The sequence below is a fragment of the Sphaerodactylus townsendi genome, linkage group LG03, assembly GCF_021028975.2.
Source record: "Sphaerodactylus townsendi isolate TG3544 linkage group LG03, MPM_Stown_v2.3, whole genome shotgun sequence".
In the NCBI taxonomy this organism is placed as follows: Eukaryota; Metazoa; Chordata; class Lepidosauria; order Squamata; family Sphaerodactylidae; genus Sphaerodactylus; species Sphaerodactylus townsendi.
The window spans coordinates 87,518,729-87,538,263 of NC_059427.1; the positions used below are offsets into that span (position 1 = coordinate 87,518,729).

Below are 19,535 nucleotides of genomic sequence, written 5' to 3' on the forward strand. Positions count from 1 at the left end.
GGTGGAATTCCTTGAGCAAAAGTAGATGTCACATTATTCTTTTAATCACTGACATTATTAGTTTCCTATATCTAGTCAGTCTGTTTGGCTTTCTGCATTAAAGTACGTCTGAAGCTGTAACTAGAGAGTCCTGCATCATCTGAGGAGACTGCAAAAAATCGATCGGTTGCCAAAAATTAGCATGGATTGCGACACTCCTTATCTGGAGTCAGAGTGACAAGAGTCAAGAGTGTGTTGCTTCAGGGCTTCCTGTGTAATCTGGTTGTATGCATTTACATATGACTTATGGGCATGTTTTGTTCAGTATGCCTGGACAAATTTGTTGAATGTTAGACTGTTTGGGGAGAAAATAACCTCCTTCTGGGAGCATTTTTTATTTTCCCATGTAAATAAAGCCTACCGCACTATACTCAGAGAAAGATTCTAGTAGGGTTCTATATTCCTCCACCACATAGCATTCCATGCCAGATCTTCTTTGTTGTAGAATTCTCCACCTGAGTCCTAGTGCCTATCTAGCCTTTCTCCCCCCCATCCATTCGAAAGTTGTTCAAAGAACTATAAATGTTCTTGTATCAAAGTACCATGTTCAATAATTCACAAAATAATAGTTTTGACAAAGGCAAAGACATAAAAATGAATGCTAATCTCATATTTATTCAGGATTATATTCTAATGTGAAAGCATCCAATTTTCTCAATCACTGTACCTCAACTGACCATATTATCATCTTTCTTTGGAACAGAGTATGCCAATCTGAGCATACCAGTATCATTGGATCAAACAGTTAAGAACTATATGTGAGCCATCTGAAAGAAAGAACATCAATATTCATTAGCCAGTAGATAAGAATCTAAATTCTATAGGCTTCCTAGACTATAACTTATAAAACAGATTTCCCCGAACAATAGATACGGTCTTGGACAACCTGAGGGACTTGAGCTTTGCTCGGTACAACATAAGACTTGATACTGTTCAGTGATACTGTTTAGAGTGTCATTTACTTATTAGTGTTGCTACACTGAATGTTAATTAGCGAATGCTTTTGTGATAGAAGGGATTTTCAGGTTGCCTGAGATGTTCACTGAGAGCTCTTCAAAAGCTTAGCTTTTTATACCTGTTTACTTCCCCTTCATTTTAGCATTGCTTATATTCATTTTTCTGTTGCTGATTTCATGATCCCAGCTAAACATTAATGAATCCCATAGTTAGTGAAATGCTGTCATAATGCCATATACCTTATTAGAACTGACTTGTGGTGATAGGGGAAGCAAAGTAGTTGGAGAAGGGGAAGAAAAAATGGATCAGGCTGATGCATTTTTGTACCCATTGAATCCCTACCCCTTCTGCCAAAAATGTACATGCAGCTTCATCCCTTGCTTATGCTCAATGCTATTAATTAGAAAATTTGGAGGAGGCATATTATTAGTACCCTGTTTCCCCGAATATAAGACATCCCCTAAAAATAAGACATAGTAGAGGTTTTGCTGAAGTGCGAAATATAAGGCATCCCCTGAAAGTAAGACATGGCAAAGTTTTTGTTTGGAAGCATGCCCGATGAACAGAACACAGAAAAATAAGACATCCCCTGAAAATAAGACATAGCACATCTTTGGGAGCAAAAATTAATATAAGACGCTGTCTTATATTCGGGGAAATACGGTATCTTGGAACATTGACTATTCAATGTGGACTGCCTTCTTGTATGTTGCTGCTCCTGAAGAGCCACTTTTAGTACTTTGAAATGGAGATGACTAAAATGATATGAACTTGATTGTGCCATTCTGAAAAGAAATGGATTTTTTTTGCTGTTAATGAGCCTTAACAAACAACAACAAAAATGATCTTGCTTTGGCTTTTCCTTAATTTGGTAAACATGGATGACTTTCTAGCTACATTAGTTTTTGAAGAAAATATTGCATTTTGACAGAGAAAAGGGAAATGATGAAGAGTAGGACACTACGTTCTTCAGTTGAATCCTTGGGGTTTTTTTTTTAGAAAAGCAAAGAAATGTTGATAAATCTTCCTCCTTTAGAAAGAAAGAATTCCAATAATACCTCTGTAAATCCTCTATACTTTTACTTTTGCAACACTTGCTGTCCAAAACCAAGTCATTGTATATTTTTGGGACCTATGTACCAAAGATATAGGTCTCCAAAGGGACAGTCCTCTTATGAAATTAAAGGTGCAACGCTTAATGGTTTGCTATTATAAAATTTGTAACCCTCTAACCATTTCATTTGGAGAAATGTAAAATTGAGGGCTGGTCTGGAAGACATACATTCCAATCCAAAGCAGGGGTGGGGGTTGATAGAGCGGCGGCCAGGGACTGCACTTCCTCTAAAGAGGCAATAGGTGGCATGGGCACTGGGGAGAAGGGAAAATCTTTACTCCTCAGGAAAGCCCATTACAGGCTTCCGGTTTGGGTCGCGACGAAACTAGCAGCTCCCAGCTGAGGAGTGCACTCCGAGCTCGCCTATTTCATAAAAAAACACCCCGAAATTGGCTTTCGGCTTCCCTGAAAAAAAGGGGGAGATTTGGCGCAAGTTCAAGCTTCTAAAAAATCCAGCGGGTCGAAGGTTGGGAAACCCGAGACACCGTGAAAGATTGGAAGAAGCAATCAACGAACGGGCGAGACGGAGGAGGGCAAGAAGCCATTAGAAGAGCGGCTGAATTGTCTCAGACAGTAAAAGAAAAGCCGAGAAAAGGTTTGCGCTATAAATGAGCTGTCAGAGAAACCCCAGTATTGGCACCGGTGAGGAATAACCGGGTGAGAGAAAAGAGCTCTGTGGAAAATAATAAAAAAGAGACGAAGCTGGAGATACCCCGTATAGACCACCCATAGTGAGTAAAATAACAAACTTACGGTTGTTAAGGGAAAGGGTGGTACGGGAGAGGAGCGGAACGAGAGAAGAGAGGAAAAACAAACAAACCCCCAAGCAGTTTAAAAATACTGTAAATAAGAGGCACTTGGCAGTCTGCCAAGATAAACAGAAGGGGGGGGAAACGGAACTGGAAAAAAGCGGAGAATACGGCTGATCCCGGAAGGGAAAAGCAGACGCTTGAAAACCATAGAGAAATAAACAGAGAGAGGAAGAGCACAGAGTTCATGTAGAAGGAGGGAGACGAACAAGTAATGTACTGCAGGAAACAGATGGAAGGCTAAGCAAATGACGGAGCCGGCTTAGAGGAGACAAGAAACCCCCTCCCCTTCCTCTTTTCAATCCTTTAAAGAAGAGCGCTCTTTTTGGTGGAAAATATACAAAGGGCAACAATGGCAACAAGAAATAATGCTAAAAAGGGATTACAAGATTTAAAAGATATGAAAACCCCAGATAAGAATGGTGATGACATAAATAGTAAATTGGAAAAACTGGCAGAGATGATGGCTTCAATGCATGAAGATACAAAAGAGACAATAGTCACATTCAGAGATGAAGTTAAAGATGGATTCACCAAATTGGAGAACCGCCTAGATAAGATGGAAGCAGAGCTGACTGGAGTAAAAAAGGAACTTAACCATCTGAAGAAAATGGAAGAGAGCATTACTGAGATGAAACATGAAATTAAAATAGCAAACAATAATATAGCTACCTTAGATGATAGAACAGGAATAGTAAAGAACGGAATAGAAGAAGTTAAAAACCAGATGGCCTTATTGGAATTGAAGATAAAAGAAAACGTATTACGGCTGAGAGGCTGCGAAGAGGCAGAAGATGAGGACTTGAAAGTCATAATTGTGGAAGCAATTGCAGAACTGTTATCAGTGGGAAAAGAAGAAATCTGGGATGCTATAGACAAAATCTACAGAATAAATTCCAGATTTGCTAGAACTAGAAAATTACCTAGAGACATAAATGTGACATTTACAAAGAAAATATACAGAGACGAGATTCTGCAAGCCCACGCAAAAAAGAAACTCACAGTAGGACAAAAACAACTGATAGTCCTCAAAGAGATACCAGCACATATACGGAGAAAGAGGAAGGGCTACCAACCAATAGTGACCTGGCTGAATGAGAACAAGATCACCTTCAGATGGTTACAATTAGAAGGACTTACCTTTACCCAGAACTTTAAACGAATCACGGTGGATTCGCTGGAAGGAATGGACAATTTTTTGGAACAATACAAGCAGAAGAAGATAGGAAAGGAGTAAATGAAGAGAGGAATGAAGGAGGAAGGAGAAGTATATCCTAAAATATCCTTTTTCCTTTTCCATGTATTTATTTATCAATTAATGCATAAGAATTGATTTTGCTTTAATTAGAATTGATTTGCAGATAATAATTGGCTTATGAAGTATAGAGTTATTAAATAATAGGTTTGCTAAAGAAGTATTAGTAAATGATGCTAAGATTATGTAATAGATGAATTAATGAATGTAATGGCCATGCAAAGAAGGGGTAAAGGAGGGGGGGAAAAGGAGACATATGAAACAAATTATAATTTATTTAGAGGAAGAGATTTAAGTTAAATAAATAGACGGGAGGGAGGGTATAAGTATATATAGGTAGAAAGGGGAGGAAGCAATTAACGGTTTCACCTCTTTCTCCTTTTTTTTTCTTCCCGATTAATCTCCTCTGGGCGGTATCCTTTACATATAAGAAAATCAATACTTGTTATTGGACTGTGGTCTTTTTCTTGTTTGTTCGTTTGTTTTTGCTTACCTTTGTTTGTAAAGGCGGGGAAAATGATGACACTGGACATACTATCATCTGCAAATATTAGAATGGGCTAAGCTTAGCTTGAGAGTAAAGAAAGGAAACAATGCTTCTGTTACTTAAAAAAGCAAAAAGCAGGTATAATAATATGTATACAAGAGACTCATTTTGAAGATAAGGATAAAAGAAATTACCTTCAACAAAGATAACATTGAGGGTTCTGTTTTGTAATTCAAATTACAGCATAAAAAAAAAAAAAAAGAGAGTGAAGCACTATATATAAAAAGATTTTCTTGAAATCCTACAAAGAGAGATAATAAATGATGGGGAGAGGAAGGGGTATACTGGGTGTAGAAGTGACCATTAGGGAGAAGAAAAAAGATTCGTTCTGAAAGTGAGTAGGATTTGTACTTATGCACCAAATGAAAATCAAGACTTTTTATAGAGAATTAGCAAAATGAACTATCACAATACATGTACACAAGCATTGATATTATTAGGGAGACTTGCTGGTTAGGATTGGCAGACCCCCAAATTAAGATAAAAAAGGAGGGAGGAAGAAAAAGAATTAAAATAAGTTACCCAAGATCTTTCTTTCAATTAGAAGTAAAATTTAAAAATTAAGAAGACTGAATGAGGAGAGGAGACACAGGGACAGAAGCAAAAAGATTACTCATTTTATTCAAAGAGAGACATAAATCCTTCACAAGAATTCGAGGCATTATTTGATTAGACAAGGAACTAATAAAAACCATAAAAATATTTAAATACCTACAGAAGGTCCCTAGGAGATCACAACCCAATATTACTAACTGCAAATCTCCCCAAAAAAGAGAGGAAATGATGAACACTGGATCAACTAATAACATTACTGCAAGAATAAGGACTTTGCCTCATCTGAAATACAGAAAAGATATGAAAAGGAATTTTTTTTACTATAAATGATACCCCAGATATAGAAGATGCTGTGATATGGGACACAAGTAAGGCATACGCTAGAGGATTAATAAGACAACAGGACAAACAAATAAAACAAAAGAGATATAAAAAATTAAATATGCTAAACGAGGAGTTAGGAAATCTTGAAAAGGAATTTAAAAGAGACCTACAGGAAATAAAAAAATTGATAGAAAAGGAATAGAAAGAGGCCAAATGAAAAATTAAAAAGGATTTGCTGGTAGAAAGAAACACATAATAAAATAAAATGAGATACCTCAGACAAAGAGATTTCGAATGGGCAAATAAACCCGGAAAGTGGCTTACATATAAATTGAGAAAGAGGAAAGATAGGAAGACAATTACAGCAATTAAAGAAAAAGATAAAATATTAAGGAAAGAAGAAGAGATAGAAAGATGTTTAACACACTTCTACAAAAAATTATATACAGAGGTAATAAAGACGGATGAAAAAGAAATAGAAATATTTTTTGAAGATATTGCTATTCCAACAGCTGAGAGAGAAGTATTAGATGAATTAAAACAGACCAATAACGCCAATAGAAATACAAGACAGTATAAAACAACTAAAGAAAGAGATAAAGTCCATATGAGGGCCCAGATGGCCTTACAGAAAAATATTATAAACAACTACAAATAGTCCTGCTACCTAAATTAGAAATAATTTTTAATAATATATTAAATGGAAAAAATTTGCCCAAATCATGGATAGAAACAGAGATAACTTTGATTCCGAAAGAAAAAACCGAAATATTAGAACCAAGTAAATTTAGGCCGATCTCCTTACTTAATCAAGATTATAAATTATTTACGAAAATTTTGAGCGAACGATTAAAAAAATATGTAGGGAAATATGTAAATGAAAATCAAGTGGGATTTATCCCTGGTAGACAAGCAAAAAATAATATTAGAACAGTGTTAAACATTATTGAATACACAGAAAAAAATTCAACAACAAAATTAGCTTTGGTTGCTTTCAAAGCATTTGATAGTGTTAATTGGAGTTTTATGTTAAAAGGATTAGAGAAAAGAGGAATAATAGGCCCGTTCTTAAGTGCAGTTAAAGCCATTTATCATACACAAACAGCAAGGATTAGAATAAATAACCAACTTTCCAAACAAATCAACATAACAAAAGGAACTAGGCAAGGCTGTCCACTCTCCCCACTTTTATTTATATTATATTTAGATATATTGACTAAGAAATTCAAAAAGGAAAAGATATGGAAGGGATTGAGAATAAACAAATCAAACATATAAGTACAAAGCTTACGCGGATGACTTAGTACTGATTATAGAAGACCCGATAGAGAATGTACTTAGAGTAAACGATATCTTAGAAAAATTTGGGAATTTGGCAGGACTAAAAATTAATACCGATAAAACAAAAACATTGCTGCTTAATCTAAAACAGAAGGAAACGGAAGAATTTAAAAAAAAGATGTGGATTTGAAATAGTAAGTAAAGTAAAATATTTGGGTATAGATTTAAGAACGAGAAATAACAACTTATTTGAAGATAATTACGGGAAAATTTGGCAAAAAATTAAACAAGACTTAGAGCAGTGTAGAGTACTATTCCTGTCACTATCAGGGAGAATAGCGGTGATTAAGAATAATGTTTTACCAAAACTGATGTATTACTATCAAAACTTACCAATAATATTATCAGATAAAATATTTATAAAATGGAAATTGGCAATAAACAAGTTTATATGGAATGGTAAACGAAATAGAATTAAATATTTACAAATGATCAGGAAAAAACTTCAAGGGGGCTTTGCATTACCAGACTTAAAGTTATATTATGAAGCATGCTCAATAGTTTGGATAAAAGAATGGATAGAACTGACAAATATCAATATACTAACTTTAGAGGGCTATAACCTATACAGGGGTTGGCATGATTTCCTTTTCCCTATAGAGAAGAAGAAGAATTATAGCAATTTTAATTCACAGTTAATTAGAAAATCACTAGCCAGAGTATGGCTAAAATATAAAAACTGGTTCTACGATAAGACTCCCCTATGGATTTCTAGAGTGGAGTCCCTAAAACTAAAGGAATTCAGAGAAAATGAAAGATGGGAAGATTACAAAGAACTGTTAAAGATAGAGGGCAGAGCGGTACAATTGAAAGAAAGAGAAGAAATTAAAATTCAAGGTAAAACGTGTCAATGGTTCCATTACGTACAACTACGAGAAACATTCAACAAAGATAAGGAAAAGGGAGGTTTCCAAATAAAAAAGAACGAATTTGAAAAGCTAGTGCTGGCAGACACTAACAAAACAATTCAAAAAACTTATAATTTGCTGCTGGGTTACAGGACAGAATCAGAAAATGTTAGTGAGAACATGATTAAATGGGCTCAAGATATCGGGAGGAACATACTGATAGATGAATGGGAGAAACTTTGGCGAAACAATTCAAAATTTACTTTGGCAATGGATCTAAAAGAAAATTTCTTAAAAATGTACCACAGATGGTATTATACCCCAACAAAGTTATTCAAAATGAAAAGCATGAATAACGATAAATGCTGGAAATGCAAAAGAAAACCTGGGACATTTAAACATATGTGGTGGGAGTGTAGCGTAATTAAAAAATACTGGGAAGAAATAATTAAAAACATTGAAGAAATTCTAAAAGTCAAAATTCAAAGAAAAGCAGAGATATTTCTCCTTGGTTTATATAAGGACAATAATAAAGACATCAAAAAATAATAATTCATTCTTGTACCTGATTACAACAGCAAGAATAGAAATCGCCAAATATTGGAGAGAACCTATAGCCCCACATATAGAAGATTGGAAAAGAAGAATATATCAAGTAATGGAAGCAGATAAACTAACTTGCATGATAAAAGAAGAACCTGACAAGTTTAAAAAAACCTGGAAACCATATATTGAATATTTAGATAGAACGTTATAATAAAGAAATCAACATGTTATGAATTGAAAGTAGGGATAGGTATGTATATAGATAGATAAATATATGTGAGTATATTTAGGTATATATAAGGGCGTGGGTATAAGTAAACATATATATGACTTTACGCTGGGTATGTGTATATATAGGTATATAAGTAAAGGGACTATAAGTAAACTAAGAAGAAAGAAGAAGAAGAATAGAATCTTTATTGGCCAAGCGTGATTGGACACACAAGGAATTTGTCTCCGGTGCATATGCTCTCAGTGTACATAAGGTATATAAGTAAAGGGACTATAAGTAAATAACAATTTTCTCTCTTTCACATAATGTATTGCTTTTCTCATAAACTTACATTTTGATTTTAAGGAAAACAAACATGGAAGAAGATAGACAACAGGAGGAAAAATTAAAACAGGAAACTGAACTTAAGGTCAAGAAGAAGAAGATGACTTGGATCAATATGATTTATTATTTCTGAATGATTTATTCAATATTATGATTTGTTAGATAGTATAGAAGTTTAATAATAGATAAGTGATAGATAAGATGAGAAAAAGAAGAAGCAATTCATGAAATGTAATATAGAGATAAGTTCAGTACTGAAAATATCGTTATTTTTCCAGCAAAAATGTACATGGCAGAGTAACAGAAAAAAAGCAGTAGGGAATAGACCGAGACTGAGATATTATATATCTGAAGACCCAATTATTGAGGTAGAAGAGTCTACCATAGAAATAGATAGTTTTCTAATGTCGAAACCTTAAGGAGTTCTTAAGGTTGGAACTAACGAAAGAAACATTAATACTGTATTTTATGGATTAGATTTAAGTTTAATATACATGTTAATGAAATGAAGCTTATTGGACAGAAGATATCAACGTTAGATATCTTTGTTATATTGTTAATTTTATTATTGTTATACTGTTACTTTTCTTTTTAACAAACTAATAAAAATTTCTAATTAAAAAAAAAAGGAAAGCCCATTACACAGAGTGACATATGCTACACTTTTTGGTGGTGTAAGTCTGCGCTGCTGGGCGGGATCGTTCCCAGCCTGAAAAAAACACTGAAAACCAACTAACATCAGCTCTACCTCTGGGAATGCCCCCAGAATGCCCCCCATAACACCAGCTCAGGCAGTTGTGATAAAAGCCTTCTGCCACAGGGACCCACTTCTAGGTTCAACTGCTATGCATCCATGTGGAGGCTCAGCCTTGAGGTACATGGCCCATGATGGGGCCTGTGCCACTTTGCGTGGTGCAGCGAGTTTGGGTGTCAGCACAGGGCACCTGCCGCTTCCAATGTGGCTTCATCAAAGCCCCCCCCCCTCGCCCCCATTGCATTCATACTCCTCTAAGGGAAATTTCTGTTTTCATATATTTGTTGGTTTATAAGAGTAACCATGTGCAGTTGGGAAGTTGAATTGGTAGCTTGCCACCTTGAGATCCACCTCAAGGATTTAATTATGATTGCAGATGATCTGTGGCTTGTTGACTATCTTCATTATACTTGCTCGCAGATTAGAGTCTGATCCCATATAGTCTCTGTTCTTTCACATGAATCATTGTTGTTCTTCAAAGTATTGGCTTCTTTCACATTCCTTAGAAGTTAGCAGTGACTCCAGGGGTATGATACTTCCAGAACTCTAAGAAAAAGGATGTAGGGAAACACATGGTAATCAAAAATGTTTCAAAAATCCTTTACACAGTGCAGTGCGGGTTAATGTTTGCAGTGATCAATACTAATGGCAAGTATTAACACCACACTTCATCTGCCTAGGGCGTGGTAAGTGGTATCATTTAGGCTAGGCCAGGTATGTTGTTCTAAAAAATTCATATGAACTTTTGACTTATATCAGCCATTGAACCTGAAAGCCACACACTTGCATGAGATGGTGGTGGCTTTGCTTCCCTAAAAATAAAACCTGCACTTTTGCTCCTCCCCCTTTTATTGAAGTGGACTTGTGATCTTGTGTAAATTTACAGCTTCTGCATTAAACCACATCCTCAAGTAGACAGTTCACACAGTTTGGTCCTCCACCCTCATCAGTTGCCAAGTTACAGTCAGAATAAAGACAGATTCCCTGGCTGTTTCCCTACTGGTTAAGAAGAAGAGTTTGGATTTATATTCCCCCTTTCTCTCCTGCAGGAGACTCAAAGGGGCTTACAATCTCCTTGCCTTTCCCCCCCTCACAACCTCACCCTGTGAGGTTAAGAATATAGTGTCAAGTTCCAGGCCTAGTATTGTTTAAATGAGAGAAAATAAGTGTTTAACTCTAAAGCTATTCTATTGCGAAAAGATCGTTGCTGTGATTTATTGGAATATTATAAAGTGATGTCTCTGTGAGTAAATGTTGGTTCAGCCCATTACTCTACATTTCTCTCACGATGCTGCTTTGGTACAGTTGAAATGTGATCTGACATATTGAATTTCTTTTGTTTCTTTTCAGAACCTGTAAGAGTTGGATATGTCCTTTATATTTGATTGGATTTATAGTGGTTTCAGTAGCGTGCTGCAGTTTTTAGGTAAGATTAAACTCTGTACTGATACTGCCATTTCCATTCCCATGTGGATGTTAATTGGAACCACATGGAAAATAAAGTTCTTTTTTGTTTGCCTTCATTGGAGGTACTACAATTATTCTGATGAACAACTGCAATCTTCCTCTACCTTCAGATAATGTTATACCTTCAGTTACTGCAAAAACATTGTGCTAATGACCATATTACTCATAACTGACTCATGACTTGCACCATTTGCGACAGAGAAGTGCCTTTAGTTTATTCTGTCATAAATTGTGGATTTTAATGCGTGTTTGCACCTATAGTTGTAGAAGTATCATTATGCCAGACCTGAACAAACTTAAGGCATTGGTAATATTAAACAGTTTACAATGGGGCATGCCACTGGCTCAGACAGCTCATTAATACGAAGTATACTGGTATTACACTAATACAGTTCCTCTTTTCAGCTGTGGCCACGGTGTCAGAAACCTAACATGTGATGATACACACAATCCTCTTGATAGTTGCAATCACCATTTCGTCTGAAAGGGGCAACTCATGGATTTTTCTGCCTCAGAACATCTTTCCATATAGTTCTGAAGCTTCAAATGCACACATTGCCCCCTTCAGAAGAAATCATTCATCCTTTGCACATTGGAGTTGCTAGCCGGTGCTGGCTAGGGATGTGAGTGGGGTTGCCAGATCCAGGTTGGGAACTTTCTTGAGACTTGGGATATGGAGCCTGGGGAGGACAGGACCTCAGTGGGGTACAGTGCCATAGAGTCCATTCTCCAAAGGATCTATTTCCTCTAGAAGAACTGATCTCGGTAGTCTGGAGACGAGCTGTAATTCCAGGGGATCCCCAGATCCCACCTGTAGGCTGGCATTCCTAGTATGCTCAGTCAGATGTTACAGCTAAAAGGGGCTTGTGTGAGTGGGTGCATGTATGCTGTGTATCTGGTGTTTAGAGTTGAACTGAATGAATTTTATATTTGATTCCAGTTTTGCTGTACTTAGCTAGGCATTACCCAGTAGCCCATTTATGTCTTGGAAATATCTCATTTTGAAGGGGAGGCTGTAATTTTTTTTCTGTGAGCAACACTAGACTTCTGAACATCTCTCAAAGTATGGGTAGATGGAAACTTCAAATTCCTTCAATTGCCACTACCCCACCTTGATGCAAACCCTACCTCACCATCACCCTGTTGCTACCTTCCTATTTCTTTTTGCTTGCTGTGCTTGCAGCTTATCTTGTTTGCTTCATTCCCTTTTCACTGACCACCTCTTACCTGTTGTTGCTATTGATCCTGGCAGTTGCAGCTAAGCATAAACTACTCTGCAGGGCTGCTGTTACTTTATACATCAGTTATTCCCTAACAAATGGGGTGATTACAATGGATGGGAGGTGGTATGGAGACAGAGCAATCATTCAAGAGAGGTAAAACAGGAGAGAAGGGACCTTCCTTCACAACTTTCAAATCAGATAGCAGTTTCAGAGTGATTACTGAAAGAACCTCAGTTTTGTACCAGTAATGGTTCATGTACAGAGGAAAGAAATTGTACCCGTCATTATTGCTTATTTAAAGTTACATTAGCTAGGTTATTGTAATAAGACCTTATCAGAAAATACAGATGTAACACATTTAGTTTTCATTCCAATTTATAAAACACTGAAACAGTAGCAAGCCATCCTAAGTGGCAATCAGCTGCTTAAGATGTCATAATTGTATTTATTTTCTATGAAGGAACAGTATTCGTTCTTTAATTACTGAAACAGGCTTTGTGTGTAAGAAAATATTTCCATTTCTGCTCTATTGCCTGAAAACAAACCCCCACGGGCCATCTCGTGCTCTCCAGTTTGAAGGCAGTCAAGGCACCTTTGTATTGTGCTGTTCTTCGCAACAGTGAACTTTGTCTTTCAAAAAAAAAAGAGCTGAAGTTTTGCTTGAGGCATATCTTGTACAGAAGAACTTGTTAGACTGCCTGTTTAAAGTTTTTTGACTGACATGTTCTGCTCACCAGCGTAACGACCAAAATAAGCCAGCAGCTTTGGACAGGAGATTCCAGATAGTGTAAGCACCTTGTATAGAAGAGGCTGGTCTAACTGCCTCAGCTAGTGCATGTCGACTCAAAAATAAGTCTCACTGTGTTTGGTGGTTTGTCCCCAAGAAACCATGCATGGGATTACAGCACATGTCAGTTGAAACCTTTTAAAACTGCTACTCATTTGTACTCTAAATACATCTATTTAGAAGAATAGATCATTTAAAGACTGTGTATAGAAAGTTAGCACAATGTTAGTGCAGTCGTCTGAAGCTGGGACTGGCAGTCTAATAATTTTCACTGCCAGTTTGAAACAAATATTCCACGGCATTGTTTTGGTGACAGAGATGACTGATCCCCATCTAAAAGTCTCCAGGGACTTTTCGTCACATTCTGAATATTCCCAAAATAGAATTGGAGCTTATGAATTTCATTATTTGGTGAAAAACAAGATGCCTGTCAGCGACAATTGTAAAGCCTTGATCTAGTCCAATTAGTTGACATGGCAGAATTTTGCCATAATTCGAGATATGTCACTATCTTTATCTTGGAAAATATATTGCTGTGGCTTGTAATCATACACACTACTAAAAGAAGGGATCTTTTGGCTCAGATTTTGGTTGGAAGCGGAAAGCATATAAAAATTAACTGTGCTTAACAAGCCTTTAAAATAATAAGCAACTGGCAGTTTCAGTATTGTAAAGGAGTAACTGAATGAGGGCAGTGAAGATCCTTCGTTGGATTTTAGAATTTATCTACCAAATACCTTCATGCAGTTTCTTCTTGAAACTTGCAACATGAAAGTTTGCTAAAGCCCCTTTTAAATCCTGCTTATCCTTATCCTTAAACAAAAATTGGTCTTTGGAAACAGAATTATAATGGCATTTAGTTAACAGTGATGGAGCATTTTGATGTAACAAGGTATTTGTGAACTAATTGACAATTGGCATTACCTAGGGACAGGGGGGGTACCCTTGCCCAGCGCCGCCATTTAGTCGCGATGGTAGCTAACATTTCAAGAGATTACGCTTGTGTGTTTTTTACATTTTTAAGTGTTTTTCACGTTTTGGCCAGCAGGGGGTGCATTTTTAAGGCTAGTGGCACCATGATTTTAGGGTACCATCCAGAGACTGTCCTGATGATACAACCCAAATTTGGTGATGTTTGGTTTAGGGGCAGCAAAGTTATGGACCCCCAAAGGGGATGCCCAATCCCCATTGTTTTCAATGGGAGCTAACCTGAGATGAGAGAGCTACTCCATTTGAGGGGACCATAACTTTGAACCCCCTGAACATAACTTCACCAAACTTGGTTGGCATCATAAGAATAGTTAACAGATGATACCCTGAAAATTTGGTGTCACTAGCTTTAAAATACATCCCTTTCAAGGCACACCAAAGAATTTGCCCAAAGATTCTTTGTTTTTTGCAGTGACTTTGCTCCATTGCTTAGCCAATGGGGGAATTTCTGAGTGTGTAATGAGCAGGCTGCACATTTTTTTTGAAGATAGAGGCACCAGACTTTCAGGGGTGGCTCCAGGAAGCCCTCCTCCTGGTAATAGCATCCAGGTTGGGAGACCTTTTCTTCTGGGGTTTCAATTTATATGCTGGGCCCCCAAAAGGCTTATTTTGTTTCCCCTGCTCCTGCACATGGCAAAGCCTGTGGGCTGAGTTCTCTCAGAACTCTCTCAACTCCCCCCCCCACTCCAGAAGCCAAAGCTTATCAAGCTTGGATGCTATTACTCCAAGGCCTCTTTGGAGCCACCTTGAAAGTCTAAGCCTCTATCTTCAAAAAAAAATGTGCAGCCAAGTAACACACACTCAGACATTCCCCAGAATCTCCAAGGACTCTTCAGCAAGGATTCTGTGGTGGAAAAGTTACACTTTTTCTCCACCACTTAGACTTTAATGGGGAGCTTTCTGTTGTTATGCCCAGATGGCTCTGTGGTAGAGGTTTCAACAGGAGGCACTGTGGTAGGGGTCTTGCTCTGGGTGGGGGCATTTCCTGTGCAGGGCTGCTGGTGTGATTCTCCTGAGAAAGGAACCAGCCAAAGTAGCCGAAATGTGTGTGGAAGAGGAAAATGCTGTGGGCGCCGAGATTGAAGGTGAACCTGATGCCCACAGCATTTGGCCCATCACAGAGTAAGAAACTTTAGCAAAGTTGGCTGGTTCCTTTCGGAAGACTCACACACCAGCAGCCCTGCAGGAATATAGGTACCCCCACCCAGACTCCACTACCATAATGCCTCCCTGTTAAAACCTCTACCACAAAGCTGAGCATAAATGGTGAAAGCCCGATTGAAGTCTATAATTGGGAAAAATATTTAACTGAGACACATAAAATTGGACCCCCCCCAGAAGCAAAAGGTCTCTGAGCCTGGATGCTATGTACCAGGAGGGGCTTCCACCGGAGCCACCTTGAAAGTCTGGTGCCTCTATCTTCAAAATAGTGCAGCCTGCTTCCAGAAATTCCTCATTGGCTACAATGGAGCAAAGGATCACTGCAAAACAAAAGAATCTTGGGCAGAATTTCTTGCGGGTGCCTGGAAGGGATGTATTTTTTAAAGCTAGTGACGCACCAAATTTTCAGGAGGTATCATCTGTTAACTATTCTTATGATGCCAACCAAGTTTGAGTGAAGTTAGGTTCGGGAGGGACCAAGAGTTATGGTCCCTCAAATGGGTAGCCCCCATCTCAGGTTAGCTCCCATTGAAAACAATGGGGATGGGGGGTATTCCATTTGGGGATCCATAACTTTGTTGCCCCTGAACCAAACATCGCATGAAGCTCAGGTGGTACTCATCAGGGCAGCTCTATGGATGATGCCCTGGAAATCGCGTCAGTGCCGCTTAGCTTTAAAAATGCGCTCCTTCAGGTCGAAAAAAACACCAAAAATACCTCCCTCCCCAGCCCAAATACCTTGCATCTGGTGACTTGTTCATATTTAGGGCGGGACATAATCAGACAATTTTGTCCAAATTTGCCCAGATTCTTGGCTGAATCTGGTATTTTGTTTTCATCTGAATCTCCAACCCCAAAAGAAGTGATGCTGTTTCAGGGGTGGGGAAATCCCACTTTCAAACAGCATCGGCTTTCTAATTTTAGTTTAACCCGGGGACCCCAGATTCTCCCTTTAAGGTAGATTTAAAAGAAGAATCTGAGCTCCCTAGTTTAAAACAAAATAGAAAGTGATGCTGTTTGGGGAATTGAATCCACCTGGAGGAGTGTTTTGTAGAGATGATGCTGACATGTGTTTGGTAAATGTTTTGCTGGGGGTGATTTGTGAGAGATTTACATGCTTAATACCCACTTGCACTGACTTGGAGTTGTTTCTCAGGCTAACAACCTACCTGTAGAGGTTGTTGTGATTAGAAATTAGGAAAAGAGTTGGTGGGGAGAGAGCCATGTATGTTTTGATGGGAGTGAGAGGTGTTTTGTGAGCTGGTACAAAAAAATCATTATTTGGTCATGGTGGTGAGGGAATTTGGCCCTTGGTAGCGGGTGTGTGTGTGCCAAACTCAGGTTCTGTCCCCGGGCACCAGTTTTCCTAGGTATGTCCCTGCTAATTGATATGAGATTTGCTTTCAATGTGAAACAAAAAACCAGCTGTAAAGCAGTTTTGTGAATTGGCCTTCCCTGAATCTATATATAAAAATCTATCAGTGCGTTTTTCTGCTGACACAGGTAATCTCCCAAACTACTGGACTGATTGCTTTAAAATTTTCACACAGCGTCGCATGCGCGTGCGGCCATGTTTCCATACTGTTTCCACATCTCCTGTTGTGTACATGTCACAACTGTGCCAGTTATTGTGTACATGCCACACCTGTGAGGGTTTTAGACCACAGTTTTCATTCCTTAACAAGCGTCATCTAACTGGCTGTCAAAGCAACAATCCCTCTGATTAAGGGAAACAACCATACCTTCCCTTGAAAACCGCTGCACATCTGGAGTGAAAAGATGGGGCCATCCATGTGGACATGGCCCACCCACCCTAGTGGAGGAAGGTGAAGGTGAGGAGGGTCCGGGTTTGCTGGACCATGCTCCCAAAAAATTTAGACACTGCTTATAGCCTCTCATGCCTCCCAGCTTGGTTTTAAGCTAGGTAATTTGCCTGCAAGGGAAGGGAGTGAAAGAGACAGGGTCCGCCACATGGACATGGCCCACCCACCCTAGCAGAGGAAGGGAAACATTAGGGAGGGACGGGGCCGGGTGCCATTCAAGGGAACGGGAGGGGAGTGAGGGGCCCTTGCCCCTCCCTCCCTCCCCTGCCCGCATTGTGCTGTGTTACATGTTTGGGCCAGTGGCTTGCCTTGTCTTTCTTTTCCACTTCACCATACTGAGCCACAGCAACGCGTGGCCAGACCCGCTAGTTTGACATATGCTTCCAATGAATCAGAACTGTGACTGGAAAGATCTCTCTGCAAGGGAGAGTTGGTATAATCTCAGTTGGGACTCCTTTTCTCTCTTCTGGTAAACCAGGTTGGACTACTAGAATGAAAACCTTTTTGTATTCTCTCTTAAGGTGTCTGCATCCTTTATATGGTATTTATTTATTTGTGTCTAGTTATATCCTTCCCTCCCACATCAAAGCAGGGATCAAGTAAGTTACAAAGTACTCTGAACCTAAACATTACATGGCAGTCTTTGCCTGCATAACATATTTTAAGATAGTGTGATTGTATAGTAATTGATATGCTCCATCCTGAATACTGGCTGAGGTAATATAGCAACTTACCAGATAACCTCCTTTTTTCAGGACTGTACAAGAAAACTGGCAAATTAGTATTTCTTGGATTGGATAATGCTGGAAAAACAACCCTTTTGCACATGCTTAAAGATGACAGACTTGGACAGCATGTCCCAACATTACATCCGAGTAAGTCAGTGTTCCCCTACTCTTGTATACACTCAGTGCTGCTTTAAGTTTCAGATGTCCTTCATTCATTTTTTTTTTGTCAGAAATAGCTTGTGGAAAATTTGAGTAAGAAAGACAACCACCATTCCCATGCCAAGGAGCATTCCTTCTTTGGGCTATGTGGAACACTTGGAATGCTGGCCTACCACTGCTGGGTCATTATATTCCAAGAAGGGATGAAACAGTGGTATCCCTCTCCTGACAGCCAAGACACAGACAGGGTGGAGGTAGATGCACCATAGCAGTAAACTTCCACTAGTCCACACTGTATTTGTGGGAATTATTTTACTCTGACCTCTTCCCAAATCTCACTGATTCAGGATTCAGCAGGTTCAGAAATGGGTGCTGCTTTGTTCTTCTTTCCCTCTGTGAGTGGCTTTAGGAGGGGAGCCAGTCCCGTTCTATTCTGTTTCTGATGCTCATGTGTATTATAATCCAAGTTGCATTTCTGCAAACATTGTATGTGCAGTTAGACAAGCAAAAGTCTGTCTGCAGTCATGAGACGAACAAATTACACCTTGTGGGTTGCACAAGGGAAAGAAGGTTGCACGAGTATAGAAGGGGTGAGATAGGCTTTAAAAGCGTGAGAAACACTGAAGTTTGAGAAATGACCAACAGCATAATGAGGAAAAAGTGTCCTTGAATCAAGACTTCTTTTTGTTAAGGACTGTTTCCTGCTACCTGACCAATATAGGCTCCTATAAATAGTATATTTGCTGTTACAGCTTGCAAAATTCAGCACATTGTCCAGTGACTTCTACTGGAGATCATCAGATTTGACTGTTTTAACATCTCAGGTAGTCTTTTCTTGTTCTCCTCCATTTATGTGTCTAATGAATTTTATGTGCAATAACCTTAAACTGACCTGACTTAATCAAGGAAAGATAAACAGTGGTTAGCTGGCAAGTTTTGCATTCCAGTCTGTCTAAACTTAGGGTGCAGACTGTGTATCAGGCTGCTGGTCCATATAGGACTGTGTTGTCTGCTGTAACTCAGAGCAACTCTTCAAGGTCTTGGGGTGAGATCCACCACTCCCACTTCCTGTAACGGAGATGTCAGAGGCTGAACTTGAGTCTGTGGGCTCTATGTCCCACTCAAGCTCTCTCTCTCTCTCCTCTCCGTCCATGGGGCTCAGTTTCTCCCTCTTTAGTTTTTTGCCTCTGCTTGCTGCTTGTCTAGCCTTCTAAATTCTCCTTGGGTATGGCCAGAGTACATGCAACATCAATAGAAGATATCAGGATATGACAATTGGCTCATTTGTTGGTGCTCACTGTGCAGAAGGCTACATATAGGTGGTAAGCCATCAGCATCCCAAAGTATCCATGTAAGTTCCCAGCTAGATCTAGTTGATGTCTTCATAGTTAAACAAGCGCAACTGTGTCTGGATTACATGCTATAAACATGAGCATCCAAAAATTCCCAGTGCACTCAAGCCAGAATAACCTGATTTAAGTTGTTATAGAATCATAGAGTTGAAAGAGGCCACAAGGGCCATCAAGTCCAACCCCCTGCCATGCAGGAATAC

General features: G+C 38.8%; 1 protein-coding gene across 1 annotated transcript in view; it reads left to right on the plus strand.

The window, feature by feature from the left end:
- The window catches only part of SAR1B (secretion associated Ras related GTPase 1B), a 47,837-nt gene that overhangs the window by 17,194 nt on the left and 11,108 nt on the right, over positions 1–19,535 (plus strand). The window contains exons 2-3 of the mRNA XM_048487379.1: positions 10,996–11,071; positions 17,852–17,971. Coding sequence (XP_048343336.1) covers positions 11,014–11,071; positions 17,852–17,971 — 178 coding nt within the window. The 5' untranslated portion in view covers positions 10,996–11,013. The remainder of the gene's footprint in view (positions 1–10,995; positions 11,072–17,851; positions 17,972–19,535) is intronic.